At 40.2% G+C, this 14831-nt stretch overlaps 1 protein-coding gene and 4 non-coding genes across 5 annotated transcripts; 4 read left to right on the forward strand and 1 right to left on the reverse strand.

Moving 5' to 3' along the window:
• Positions 1-200: 200 nt before the first annotated feature.
• Positions 201-4649, forward strand: LOC116676457 (leukocyte elastase inhibitor-like). Its single transcript, XM_032507541.1, has 8 exons — positions 201-399; positions 1073-1213; positions 1443-1560; positions 1680-1822; positions 3328-3405; positions 3786-3875; positions 3961-4135; positions 4321-4649. Exons 1-8 carry the CDS (start codon positions 223-225, stop codon positions 4554-4556), a joined length of 1158 nt encoding a protein of 385 aa, XP_032363432.1. The 5' UTR covers positions 201-222; the 3' UTR covers positions 4557-4649.
• A 5515-nt stretch (positions 4650-10164) lies between these two features.
• trnaa-cgc (transfer RNA alanine (anticodon CGC)) lies at positions 10165-10235 on the forward strand. The gene has a single exon. It is a non-coding gene; the product is annotated as a tRNA-Ala (tRNA).
• An 828-nt stretch (positions 10236-11063) lies between these two features.
• Positions 11064-11145, forward strand: trnaa-agc (transfer RNA alanine (anticodon AGC)). Its single transcript has one exon. It is a non-coding gene; the product is annotated as a tRNA-Ala (tRNA).
• A 571-nt stretch (positions 11146-11716) lies between these two features.
• On the forward strand, positions 11717-11798 carry trnal-aag (transfer RNA leucine (anticodon AAG)). Its single transcript has one exon. It is a non-coding gene; the product is annotated as a tRNA-Leu (tRNA).
• A 2173-nt stretch (positions 11799-13971) lies between these two features.
• On the reverse strand, positions 13972-14043 carry trnaq-cug (transfer RNA glutamine (anticodon CUG)). Its single transcript has one exon. It is a non-coding gene; the product is annotated as a tRNA-Gln (tRNA).
• Positions 14044-14831: the final 788 nt, after the last annotated feature.

A 14831-nucleotide genomic window follows, 5' to 3' on the forward strand; every position in this document is an offset into this window, starting at 1 on the left:
TAATTTCTGTACTAAAAACTGAGTCTTACTGGTTTAGAAATTGTCTCAATATTTCAGATATTTACATTCAGAGACTTGTTCAGAGGCTAATTGTAAATTAACAAATATTTCAGTGGAGTTTGGCCCAATGAGAGCGTAAGATAAATAACCAGTCAGATAAATAACATTGTTTTACGTCTGTAATAATTAATGCTCTGTCCTCTCTCCTGTGTGTCAGACACAATGGCATGTCCAGCCCCTCTGTCCAAGGCCAACACCACCTTCTCTCTGGCTTTGCTCCAAAAGTTTGGAGATGACGACAAGACGGCAAACATCTTCTACTCCCCTTTCAGCATCTCTTCAGCCCTGGCTATGGTGATGCTGGGGGCCAGAGGCAACACAGCCAGCCAGATGTCAGAGGTATCACACACACACACACTCACACACACTCACTCTGTCATAAAAGTAACAGATTAACATCGCAGGCTGGTTCAGAATGATTTTGTGAAGAGGCCCAGGGCAGGATCTTACTCTAAATCCAAAATGTTTCCAAGAGAACATCTCCAGTCATTTGAAATGTTAATATTGTGAAAGATTACACCAGAAATGTGAGCGTACTGTGTACTCTAGTTACTCACCATCATTTAAAGGTCCCATGACATGAAAATTTCCCTTTTATGAGTTTTTTTTAACATTGATATGCGTTCCCCCAGCCTGCCTATGGATACTAAGGAAAGCTCATTGAGGGACTGGCTCTAGTGGCTGGAATTCTGCACCAAGGCTGAATTTTGGGAAAGAGACTCCAGACACAGTATTAGGGGACCACTAAGGTCTATGTAAAAGACTTCAGAGACAGTATTAGGGGACCACTAAGGTCTATATAAAAGCACCCAAAGAGCACCATGTCATGGGACCTTTAATGTAATGTATGCATAGCATGGAGCACACAAATTCAACAACTTAAAGGAAAACATTTCTTATTTAGTCTATAGTCTCATCACTTAACAGGCAAGATGCCCGGTCTAATCTACTGTTTAGAATAGACTGGTCTGACAGTGCATCTCTGTAACAGTTGTCTCTCCTTTGTCCACAGTGCCTGAAAACCAAGGATTGTCAGGATGATGTCCATGTTAGCTTTGCCCAACTGCTGAGCGAGCTCAACAAGGCTGATGCTCCGTATACCCTCAGTGTTGCCAACAGGCTGTACGGGGAGCGGTCCTTCCAGTTTGTTGAGGTGTGTTTAGCATGTGTGCATGCATCTTCATGAGTACAGTATGTGTGGTGTGAGAGGCTCATGCGAATATTTAAGCTCTGTAAGAAGGAATGATGAGGGAGTGGAGAGTAAGCATTGTGATTGTGCTCTCCTTGTTGTAGTGACTTTTAGTTCCACTAACTAAAGTTAAGCAAAGTGATTAATATGTTTAGGTGATCAGAATTGGTAGATGTGTTTTTGATGGTTCCAGGATTTCTTAGAAAAAACCAAGAATCACTACAACGCAGAGCTGGAGACTGTGGACTTCAAAGGTGGCTCAGAGGCCGCCAGACTCAAGATCAACAGCTGGGTGCAGAAGCAGACTCAAGGTAGATCTACACCCTTACATACACATAACACCAATGGAAACATGGCAGCAACCATTTTTCAACACTTTTCTTTCAGATGTGTGCCATTGCTTCACTTATGTGTCAATTTTGTTCACCAGATAAAATTAAGGATCTGTTGGCAGAGGGTGACGTGGACAGCCTGAGCAGGCTGGTGCTGGTTAATGCCATCTACTTCAAAAGTAACTGGAACGAGAAGTTTCAGCAGCATGACACACAGGATGCTCACTTTAGACTCAACAAGGTAACACTGCTCAAAGAAAGCATTCAGTTAACTAACACTGACAGAAGTCAGGTAAAATGGGTTTTAAAATCAATGATATGGTAGCAAACACTTTACGCCATAGACACTAATTCTGACTTCTTCATTGAAAGTAGTGAAAAAAGATAAAGGAAAATAATTCTACATCAGGGCAAGGGTTGGGTACTGAACTCAGTACTTTTTTGGGTTCAAACCAAATTACGTCAGTACCACCATGGACCGATTCACGCTAAATCAAACGGTGAACAGCAACACACATTTTAGCCAGCAGGTAAATGACCTCATGTTGTCTTCCCGCCGACCTGCAAAGTTGTTGTTTTTTTGTTGTTTTTCTGAGTCAAAATTTCGTTTGTTTTTGGTTGTCTTTTTGACCCTTTTGTGTCTTTCCTCCAATGTTTTTGTCACTTTTTCAACATTTGAGTGTTTTGACATTTTTGTCACTTTTTTTGGCATTTTTTTTCACATTTTAGTGACTTTTATTGACATTTGTCTTTTTTTATTTTTTTATTCGGATTTTTTTTTTTTACATTTGTCAAACACAAGTTCTTTTATCAATTATTTTTTTCTCCAAATGCTATAAAATTGACAAAACACCCCTATTCAATGAAAGTACTAAACTGATTATTCATTTAACGTGTGAGGAGCGTTGTTGGGAACCATCCACGTTACGTTTTTAGATGGAGAAATGTTTTGGAAGAGGGTCAAATTTGACCCGTAGACAACATAAGGGGTAAAATAAATTAATATCAGTTTAAATGTACTATGCACTATTTAAGTGTGCTATATTTAGATTTTTCCACCACTTTACCTTGCAACAAGAGAGCCTTGTTGAAGTAAATGCAGGGGAAACTCGAGGGGTTCTTACAAGCCACCAACAAACTACCTAACTAATTTAAACTACCACTAAGCTTTCAGTTTCTATGCTCCTCATATCTGGAATAAACTCCCAGAAACCTGTAGATCCGCTGCTACTCTCAGTTCTTTTAAATCAAGGCTGAAGACCTTTCTATTTGATGCTGCCTTTCTTTAAATGACTAATCATTTCTTTAAATTTCTTATGCTGCACTGTAAATTTTAATCTTGTGTTTTATGTTTCTCTTTGTTTTTAACTGTCTATTCATGTGTTTTACCGGTTTTTAATGCTTGTGATTTTTAACTGTTTTTACTTGTGTTTTATCTGTTTAACTGATTTTGTGTAAAGCACTTTGAATTGCCTTGTTGCTGAAATGTGCTATACAAATAAAGCTGCCTTGCCTTGCCTTGCCTTACCAGGACATTAGGAGCTGCTTATCTACCAATACTTCAATCTCTTAGTTTGTTTTTGTTATTGCATGACTTTGGTGACTCCAAACTAACGCTTTAATAACACAAACTAACAGAGGCATCCGTAGACCAGCAACTCATCTTTTGCGGGGAAAAATGATTAGCAGTGAGGAGGGAATCCCAGCCCAGACTGTATTTCGTTCTAAAAGTCAGTGTGTTTTCAGAATGACACCAAGCCAGTGAAGATGATGCACCAGACAGCATTGTTCCCTTTCTCCAACAACCCTAAGGCCAACTGCAAGGTACTGATGCAATTGATTGATTAATTGTAAAAAAAATGTAACTGACAAGGCAACAATCAAACCAATCATTTATAACTTTTTGTTAAACAGGTTTTAATGACATTGCCATTGAAGGTACATGATTGAGAAAGGAGGAGTTTGGTTATGATCCATTTTACCGTACAATAACTGTGAAGATTTGTGCATGTCATCCCATGAACTAGATAGATTTTTATTGATCTAAAAAAAAAAGGGAAATTCCAGTGTTGCAGCAAAAAATCAGACACAACACACGTACAGAATACACATGAAATAACTATCTTGTTGATACACAACTCAGTTGTCACACCAGTGTATATACAGTATATGTACTGTAATGTTTAAAACCCTCTGCTGGACAGATCCTAGAGATGCCTTACAAAGGGAAGGAGCTTAGCATGCTCATCTTTTTACCCAATGAGATGGAGGACAGTACTACAGGTCTGGAGAAGGTAACACACACACACACACACTTTCACACATAAATAAACCCGCAGAAACGGATAAACTAATAACTGATTCCATGTCCACCCCCAGCTGGAGAAGCAGCTGACCTATGAGAACTTTATGGAGTGGACTCATCCAGACATGATGGATAATGTTGAGGTCCAGGTGGGGCTGCCTCGGTTCAAGATGGAGGAGTCGTATGACATGGAGGAAGTCCTGGTCAGCATGGGCATGGTGGATGCCTTTGACAAGGCAGACTTCTCTGGTAGGACTTGTGTCTGCATCATAATCATTTAAAGAACAGGCAGCTGAAACCTGAAATGTCTCCTGTCAGTTTTAAAAGACACAAGTTAATACAGAGGTTATCCCAAATTATTTTAATTCATGTTGTGGGGTAAGATCTGACATTAAATGTATTTAAAATATTCCATCTCCTTCTTTTTGTGACAGGGATGTCTCCTGCCGAATGGCTGGTACTGTCAAAAGTCGTCCACAAGGCTTTTGTGGAGGTCAACGAGAAGGGAACGGAGGCTGCTGCTGTCACTGCTGCTGTCATGATGCTGGAGTCTTGCACGATAAGTTCTCCATCTGCCACGTTCATCGCAGACCACCCCTTCCTCTTCTTCATCAGACATAACCCCTCCATGAGCGTTCTCTTTGCTGGCCGATACTGCTCCCCTGAGTGAGCAATACATCGTTAGAGTAGTGTTTCTTAACTGGTGGGGGGGGTTACAATACATCTAGTATTATAACAGTGTACCAATTTATTTGGTATAACTCAAAATGTTAATTACCACTCTAGTTTCCTAAAGTTAATCACACCCTGATGATTCTGTGTCCATCCTTAACATTATGTTCTTGCTTTTCCTTTGTATCTTTTGCCCTTAATCTCAATCTCATCCTTAGGATCTGGCTTACTTTATGTCCTTGGTAATTATTAGACTGACAGGAATTCTTCCTTTCCTTTTGGCAAATTAATTGCCTTTTTGAGGGGCTAAAAGGTCCCATGGCATGAAAATGTGACTTTATGAGTTTTTTCAACATTTGTGTGCAGTCCCCCAGTGGCTAGAAATGGTGATAGGTGTAAACCATAGACTGTATATTAATTCATAAAAAAAAACCACTTTAAAACCCCAAATCCAGGGATGTTACACTATTCAAGCATGACTGTCTAATATTATTTTAATAAACATGTTAAGGGGATAAAATGCATTTTCAAGTGTCTTGTTTGACCAGAAATAATCCAGGCTGGCTATTTATCATTAAATCCATCCTACTTTAGCACAGTAGGTGGTGCTCCTGCATTGCTATGTTTGGGCCTTGAGTAGAAAACAAGAACTTGGAACTGCACTTCCTAGTTGTCCTTGTCACTACCTGATGTGAGTCGAGTGCAGATGTGAGTCGCACATGTGTCACTTTGCGACAAGTAGCATACAAGATACTAATGAGACTTGTGTAAAAAAGAAAATGGACTTGCAGTACATAACGAAGTTGGTTTACTGCTGGCTACAAGCTAGCAATTAAACACAACAAAGGCTGTCAGTTAAATAGCGTTCTGAGCTAACGTTAGCAATCAAACAATTATCCGCTCACATCTGATAGAACACATCTCCAGGGCATCACTCAGGTAATATTGGACCATTCTGATTTTATTTAATTAAAGGCTTGTATATTCAATTAAAGCTATATTTGAAATCTTTTTTTCAGGCTGTTAATTAAAGCCATTTATTAACTGTTTTTCATACTACTCTAAAAAGGAATTCTCCTGTTAAGGAAATTCATTCCGCGTCAAAGTGATAGAACACATCTCCAGTGTCACTTGGGTAATATTGGACCATTCTGATGTATGATTTTAAAAGTAAAAGTTTATACATCTAATTAAAGATATATTTGAAATATTTTTCAGGAAGCAATATTTTAACTCTTTTTCAGGCTACTCTAAAAAGGAATCCTCCTGTTAAACCAGATTAATTCCACTTTAGAGTGTTAGAACAGATCTCCTGTGTGTCACTCGGGTACTATAGGACCAGTCTCATATAGGAATTTAAAATTAAAGGCTTAAATGTCCAACTAAAGCCATATTTTAAATCTCTTTCAGGCGGTTTATTAATTAAAGCCACATTTTAATTCTTTCAGGCTACTCTAAAAAGGAATTCTCCTGTTAATCCAGATTCATTCAACATCACACAGGGCTGTAGAAATCAAGTAGTAGTCTATTACTTTCTAAAACAAGGTCACACCGAAACAGAACACTCATTTATTCATCTTGTATGTGACAAGTTATCTATTGTTGAACATAATAAAATTCATAAAATAAAGTTTAACTATTAATTGAAAAAGTAAATCCATTAAAATAAGGAATAGAAATAAAAACAAGTCTAATAAATTTACTGATTCATTTGTTGAGCATAGAAAATTACTTGTTTTATTAGATAAACGTAATTGTCAAACTAGCCGTAGTTCTATCTGAAAATGAAATTTTAAATTGAAAAACTTCTCTAACATTATCTTCTCTTCTAACATCTTTTCGGTGCTGTAGTTTGTAGATGATCCCGAAGCACTCCGTGCAGTATAAACACCAGAACTAAACACAGCTGAATTAGCATAACTTTCATGCATTTCTGTCATATCTCCAGCAGTCAGATCCACTGTGATCCCTCAGGTCCCATGTGAAGGAATCCCTTCACATGGGACTTTTAATTACATTTGTTCAACATGTTAAGAAGCTAAAATCAGGTTTAAAACTTGCCCTGTTGAAGCCTGTTGGGTGCTGACTCTAGCGGGAGGATAACACGGTGTAGGCAGCACCGATTGGTTTAATTTGTCTCTCTACTGACAGACCTCCACATTTACAAACAACAGAGCTACGTGTGGAATCAACCGTAATTCTCCTTTAAACATGCATTCTATCTAATTACCAGCAGGGGGCGACTCCACTGGTTGCAGAAATAATTCTGTTCTATGGAAGTATGAATAAGTTACCCTACTTCTGCCTTGATTTATTACCACATTAAACATTCTCCTAACAAGTTTAGGGGTTCAATCTCTAATTGTAGGTCTTCCCATTTATTTTACCATAGACAAAAAGCAGGGCATGCTTTACGGCGCGGCTACACACCGACCTGTCAATCATAGCAGAGGCTTAGCAACGCGTATCCTTGGCATATTAAAATAGACATTAGGGATAAGCGAGTACAGCATTATCTGTATCTGTATCTGTTTACCACATGAATTATCTGTATCCGTATCCGTACTCGGACTGGGCGGGGCCTAACCCGGAAGTGGACATAATTTAACCCGGAAGTGGGTCTGGTTGTCTTGAAATGGGCGGGGCTTTACCCGGTATGTTATTTAAGCATGCAATTGATATGAGTTGATCAGAAATTGTTATATTTATTGCTGATTAGAAAACTATTTACATGACAGCATCAAGCTTCAGATCGATGGTGTTGTCATGGTAACAAACAAACTATATACAGAACGTTTTGCAACAATGAATACAACACATGCGGTTGCAATTATGAAGTAAAATGTAATGAACAAGAGTTTTCATACTCAATATAACTTTCTTTTTTTAACTTTTATTTTTTTTATGATTAGTGTGATTTTTTTTGTTTTTGGTTCTTATTTTATTTTTTCTAATTCCACACCAGGTATGTGTAGGTGTGTGTGTGTGTGTGTGTGTGTGTGTGTGTGTGTGTGTGTGTGTGTGTGTGAGTAAGAGAGAGAGAGAGAGAGAAAGAGAGGCGGGGGGGGGGGGGTGGGGGACTGGGTTCTATGGATCAATTAGGCAGATGCTGTTTCTTAGAACTGCATTGATTTTAATGAAGCCAGCTGACGGTTAAAAAAAAAAAATCTCCTAGAGACGCAACGCTAACTAAAAAACGTAACGTTAACGGAAAAGACCCGCGGACCTGACTGACTGAGAGAGAGAGGGAGAGAGAGAGAGCGCTGTTCTCAGTGATCTGAGAGTGAGCAGAGCGTGTGTATGGGGGGGGGGGGGGTCGCTGTGACTATCACAGAACGCAGCCACGGTCAGCTGAGGAGTTTTATTCAACCAGAGTACAGACACTGACTTGTATTACTCGTATAATACTTGTACTCGGCAAATGTGCTTTATCCGTACCAGATACTCGTTTCAACCGAGTAATCGCTCACCCCTACTATTCACATTGGCTTTTTAAAAAAGGCAGTGATTTTAGCTTTGATTTACTCATCAGCTCTTTTTTTAAGTGATTTTAGATTTCTTACAGCTATATCAATGAGCTGAACTTGGTGAAGTAACTAAAATCCATCAATCACCTTGCTGAAATTGTTCTTTGTTAACCTGAGGTTCATCGATTGGTGAAACCTTCCTTTCCAGCAATTTGGACTAGAAAATCAACATTATCGTGACCTCGAAATTGATCAAAATAATCATATCATTTTGGCCATAATCATGCAGCCCAAAGTGATCTAATGTTTTGTCAAACCAGTTTGGGCAAGTAATCTTTCTGCTGACTTCTTGTAAAAAAAAAGCAAGTAACACAACTCAAAGAAAGCTACTGCGATGGCTGGGAATTGAACCCAGGTCAACTGCTTGGAAGGCAGCTATGCTCACCACTATACCACCATCACTGAGCAATGCCATGTTCACTTCAAATCTTGTAATACATCTGGGCATTGAGACTGAAAGTGTGCTCTATCACTGAGCTACAGCCCCTGATGAGTCAGAAATTACCTCCACGGGGTCCTGTGTTTCCACATTCACAAGAATGGGAAGTGTTTGTACTAGTGCCCTTCGATAGCTCAGTTGGCAGAGCGGAGGACTGTAGAGGCATAAAGCTGAAATCCTTAGGTCGCTTGTTCAAATCTGACTCGAAGGAGCTCTCTTTTCCAGAGTTTCCCTTCAGGGATCAATAAAGTATTTCTTATTCTGATGTAGAGACGGACAGACGATCCAAAAGCATAATACTTCATGCCAAGACATAACAAGAAACAAAAAAAGGAGGTGGGGGAGACAGAGTTAAAGAACCTTTTTTCAGGACACCCACATTTTGTTGCTCAACATGGCAGGCATTCTATGCATCCAGGGCCAAATGTTTTACCATTTCATCCACTACGGGCCCCTAAGGAAACGTGTGACTGTGAACTCTTGTTACCCATAGCAACGACAGGTAACAACAAGTGGAAGTACTTCTCTCTTTTCGTATAATCGCCACTATACGGCCCAGTTTAATCTCTGTAAACTTTGCGGAAATCCTGCAAACAGCTACGATGACTGTTTATCTGTGTGGATTTTAAAATCTATCTGTCAACCCCGACTGGCCCGTATTGGATGGAATGATGTCAATTTGCGCTTTTTATCTGTTACACATAACAACCTGGATGCACCAAAGAACCTAACCTTTATTTCCATTTTATACAACACCAGGATTTAAAAAACAGAAATGTTTTTTCACCAAATTTCCCAGCCAATCAGTACTTGTCTCACAAAAACAAAAACGTCTTAATGTCATTCATTCAGCAGAATTGGAATTTTGTTTGAAATTGCTTGAAATGGTACTCTTTAAAAGTGTTGGGTTTCTAGCGATAAACTAATGAGGAAGAATTTGACAAATCTAAATCAACCAAAAATAAGTCCAGGAAGTTACTCTTTCAAATTCTACACCTGAATATGTCAAGTCCTGACCATTCCCTGACAGGGAGTTGAACCCAGGCCACGGCGGTGAGAGCGCCGAATCCTGGCCACTAGAACATCAGGGAGTCACGACTATCAAATTTATCTTTGTAGATGTGAGTTTCCTTTTCACTTACTGGAATGACTCATATTGTTTTAGGCGAGGAATGGCGCCTGGCTAGAGCTTCAGAAGGAAGGCCATGACAGATTAGACATCTGTCACATAGTCAGTTTGTAGTCTTAAATACCAAGTCTCTTGCTGTTCCTTGACTAGTTGGCCACCCAATTGTTTCATCTGATCTGAGGCCGTATGTTTTGGACACTTGGGTGAAGAGAGGGGTGGAGCGGTCAACTGATCACCATCTGGTGGTGAGTTGGGTCAGGGGATGGGGGAGGACTCTGGACAGACCTGGTAAGTCCAAACGGGTGGTACGGGTAAACTGGGAACGTCCGGAAGAGGCCCTTGTCCATCAGACTTTCAACTCACTCAATGGTCAGGACTTGATAGATAAAGGAGAAATATTTGGAAGATTAAGTTCCTGTTTTGAAACCATATACAACCGAAATATACATATTTACTCAGGGTTCTTCTTTATTCAATGATCTCAGAAAAAGAAAAAATCTAAGAAGGCACAGGGGATGTAGCTCAGTGGTAGAGCGCATGCTTCGCATGTATGAGGCCCCGGGTTCAAACCCGGCATCTCCATCAAGTGTCATTGTCCAGTCTATAAATTCTTTGATAAAAATTATTCTGAAAGAGAAAGTATTAAAAGGCGATCTCCTTGTGTTCATGGTGATTAATGCAAAAGTCAGTCTTAATGTCCAGATGTGTTGCAAGATTTGCAGTGAGCAGTACGTTGCCCAGTGATGGTGGTTTAGTTGTCAGCGTAGCTACCTTCCAAGCAATTGGAGTCTCCAATGTTGGAGTCTCTGCCATCGCAGTTGCTTTCTTTTAGTGATGTCAGTTTTTAACTATGATTTATACCATAGCAGTGCAAGCATTTTGCCATGGTTTGATTTCCAGCCACTACCAGGTTTTGAAGCAATATACAACATTAACATGACATATTCCACCCAGGTTTCTTCTCTCATTCAGTGATCTCACCAAAAAGTCAAAAGAATCTGAAAATCTTTAGGGGCTGTAGCTCAGTGATAGAGCACATTTTGAGTCTCAATGCCCAGATGTGTTACAAGATTTTCAGTGAATATTGTGTTGTCCAGTGATGGTGGTAGAGTGGTGAACATAGCTGCCTTCCATGGAGTTGGCCTGGGTTAGATTCCCAGCCATCGCAGTAGTTTTCTTTGTGTGGTTACTTGCTTTATTTGTCAAGAAGTAACCAGAAAGGTTACTTGCCCAACCCGATTTGATAAAACATTAGATCTCTGTTATGGTACAAATAAGGGAGAATATCATCCAATCAAGCTGCCTCCACGAGGATCCTCAGACACAGGCAGTGCACTTCGATTTGCACTTCGCCCGTGTCTTGTAACTACTACTAACCAATTGAAAGTTTATGAACATTTGGCTTTTCAGGTTGTCGTGGCCAAGGGGTTAAGTCGATGGACTAGCAATCCATTGGGGTCTCCCTGCGCAGGATTGAATCCTGCCGACAACGAGGGACTTTCTTTAAGAGTTGTAGCAAACCCAAAACACATCACAGTATACCAAACCGCAGATGTGCCTTCATGAACAATATTGTGTTATCTCATTGGTACTGGAAGCCACCATTCCCCACCAATGTAATTCTTAGCATTTGTTTTCAGTCTTTGTTACCAGATTTGCAGTGAACGTTGTATTGTCCACCAGAAAGGCAACAGGTGTGTTACTTTTCGACTATGATTTATACCATAGCAGTGCAATCATTTTGCCCAGGTTTGACTTCCAGCCACCACAGTTGTATTTATAGGTTTTGAAGCCATATGCAACATTAACATTACATGTTTTACCCAGGTTTCTTCTTTTATTCAGTGATATTTCAATTTCCTTGCGGGAGTCTTCCCAAAAGGATTAATAAAGATAAGTCTAAGTCTATCTCAGAAAAAAAAAACGGAAAATCTTCAGGGGATGTAGCTTGGTGGTTGCTATTGGCTTTTTCCTTGCGAAGGTTTTTTTTCCAATAACATTAACAAGCATGCCATTAGTTACAGTGCCTGAGTTTGTCACAATGTGAAGAGCTGATGTTTGCAGGTAGTGTGGCCGAGTGGTCTAAGGCGCTGGATTAAGGCTCCAGTCTCTCTGGAGGTGTGGGTTCAAATCCCACCACTGCCATTTGCATGTGTAACATAGCTGGAAGCCAACCAATGTGTTGTCTTAAAGCTGTATCATTTGGGCTGAAATTGGTGAAGTAACTAGAATCATCCATTAGTCACCTTGCTGAGATTGTTCCATGTTAAACTGAGGTTCGATGATTGGTGATACCTTCCTTTCCAGCACTTTGGAGTAGAAAATCAACAAATAATTGTGATAATCTCCATATTGATCAATATATATTTCTGCTGACTTCTTGTAAAAGAAGCAAGTAACATCACTCAAAGAAAGCTACTGCGATGGCTGGGAATCAAACCCAAGTCAACTGCTTGGAAGGCAGCTATGCTCACCAGTAAACCACCATCGCTGGGCAATACAATGTTCACTTCAAATCTTGTACTACATCTGGGCATTGAGACTGAACGTGCGCTCTATCACTGAGCTACAGCCCCTGATGATTCAGAAATTCCCTCCAGGTGGTCCTGTGTTATGTGATGGAAAGCCTGTGTGTCCTCTGTGTCTCACAATTGATAAATGCCATTTCTGGACATGGAATCACATAAATCGAAAGATAAAGGAGAGAGGAGCTCAGTGTGTCAAAGGAAGTCCCCCGGCAGTCTAAAACTATTACAGTGTAACTAAGAGAGACAGGGTGGAGAGAGGAGCCTGGTCAGGCTAGAACTCTCCCCTGCTGGTATGGGCTGTACTGCACCGCCTTCCTCTGTTTTTATCATGTTATTCATTAAATTGAAAATTTATCTGACAACTATGAAGCAAACTTAGCAAAGAACTGCTAAGTTCTTTATTCCCAATATCAACTCTCAGACATTAGTTCCAAAATAAAACACTAGTTGTCAGAAATGGGATTTTAACCCACGCCTCCAGTGGAGACTGCGACCTGAATACAGCGCCTTGGACCGCTCGGCCATCCTGACTAATCCAGCAGCTTTTCAGTAGGCCCTGTCTCAAAAATTATAATATAGTAAATTAAACATGTCATGATATAGTAGGTTCTCAGTAATCCATGTCATAGTTAACAAGGGAAGGTTTCTTAACTGTCAGTCCAAATATATGGGCGTTCATGGAGACATGGAAGAAAGTCACCAGGGTGGCAATGTGCTTGACAATGGCAATACATTACGAGGGATGTGAAGGCAATGTGCAATACAGGCTAAATCCTATGGTGGGAATCAAGATCCACCAATGCTTCTGTCAACAATGTCCACCTGAATCCAGAAATGTCCCTGCCAGATGGGAAATAGACTGACAATTGGGTCAACATTGTGCAGTTATGGGCACCCAGATAGCTCAGTGGGTTGAGCGGTTGCCCATGTACAGAGGCTTGCTCCTCGACGTGGCGGGCCTGGGTTAGATCCGGCCTGCGGCCCCTTTGCTGCATGTCACTCCCCCTCCTCTCTCCCCCCTTTCACACATTTTCGTCTGTCTAATAAAGTGAAAAACCCTGAAAAATAACTTTAAAAAACAAACATTGTGCAGTTATCTTCAAAATGTCGAACTGAGTCCACAGATATACATGCCTGATGGGAAATAAACTGATAACTGTCTTCATGTCTAAACGTGTCAAATATTGCCGTACAATGCCAACATTGAGTCCAGATGTCCGTTGTGGTTCCTGATCCATGCTATTACCCCAAAAGTACTAGGCCAAGGGCACTGGACTTGGTGAAAGGTCCTCCGCAGAAGTTTTGTCTCTCATCCAAGAGACTTCTTTAGTTGTTTTTTACACAGAAAGGGTTGGACACAGTGCCCACTCCCCCACCCCTATCTGACAATTGAAAGCTGTGGGGAAGGGGGGGGGGGGTTCCAAAGCTAATAGGCCATTCAACAAGTAGTTCTGATGCACTATACTGGCCCATTCAGGATGAGCACTGTAAACTCTGACTGCAGCAACACAAGTTCAAATTTCAGTGTACCTAATTTTTATGGTGATTGTGAGACTGAATGCAAAGTGTATATCCCCCATGTTACTCAAAGCCTATCACTTCCAGTCAATACTGTCAAATTTGGAGCTCCTTTAATTACATTAAAACCAGGTGACTCCTCAACATGCCCCCACTAATGTACTGTTTACAGTCTAAATGGCCAAGGACATTAAAACCTGTAAGCTCACTTTAAACTAGATGTGGAAAGTTGAAAGGTTGATCTTTTTCACCAGTGCTGTGGCTTAAAAACCAGGTTCCACTGAGATTTGAACTCAGATCACTGGATTCAGAGTCCAGAGTGCTAACCATTACACCATGGAACCTTTAAACTTGCTAGAAAGGTTTTCTATGCAGTTTATTTCATAATATCCACATGTGTGACATTAAAGGCACACAAAAATAACAACAAGATTAAAAAGCAACAATTACTGGCCAACTTAAGTCTATTTCCAGTCTGTTGATGTCTAACAAAGTGTCTGTTGCTGCAAGTGTCTGACGTGAAATGTCTCCACCTGCTGTAGAGTAAACTTAATGGCATGTCAAGTTTATTTCGTCCATAAAAATGGAAACTACACTGCTCATACCCGCCGTAACACCCATAAAAACCAGAGTATAATACAACAAATATACTACAGTGCAAGTACATAAATACGGTAAAATAGACTGTAAAACATGTACATTTAAAGTGCTTGTTTTGCTGTCTGATAGTCTGAGGTATAAAAGACAGAGCTGACCGCTTAGTTTGTGTCACAGGAGGCTTAGTCTACCACTACGTTCTATACCCCCTACCAGTCAGATTACCACAGGAGGTAATATCTGTTGCAGCTCTTTTAAGACTCTACCATAATACCTGCTGGAGATGCCAGGTCCTCATACATGTAAAGCATGAGCTCTACCACTGAGCTACATCCCCTGAAGATTTTCAAATTTGTTTCACTTTTTTCCAAGATAGACTAGACTTATCTTATTAATCCTTGGGATGACTCCCGCAAGGAAATGAGATATTATGGAATAAAAAGAAGAAACCTGGGTAAAACATGTAATGTTAATGTTGTATAGGGCTTCTAAACCTGTAAATGCAACTGTGGTGCTGGAAATCAAACCTGGGAAA

The sequence above is a fragment of the Etheostoma spectabile genome, unplaced genomic scaffold (genome assembly GCF_008692095.1).
Source record: "Etheostoma spectabile isolate EspeVRDwgs_2016 unplaced genomic scaffold, UIUC_Espe_1.0 scaffold00003172, whole genome shotgun sequence".
Classification (NCBI taxonomy): Eukaryota; Metazoa; Chordata; class Actinopteri; order Perciformes; family Percidae; genus Etheostoma; species Etheostoma spectabile.

Coding starts and splice junctions, on each gene's coding strand:
- LOC116676457 (XM_032507541.1), top strand. CDS start 223: ATGGCATGTCCAGCCCCTCTGTCCAAGGCCAACACCACCTTCTCTCTG. Junction 400..1,072: donor CAGCCAGCCAGATGTCAGAG/GTATCACACACA, acceptor CTTTGTCCACAG/TGCCTGAAAACCAAGGATTG. Junction 3,406..3,785: donor ACCCTAAGGCCAACTGCAAG/GTACTGATGCAA, acceptor TCTGCTGGACAG/ATCCTAGAGATGCCTTACAA.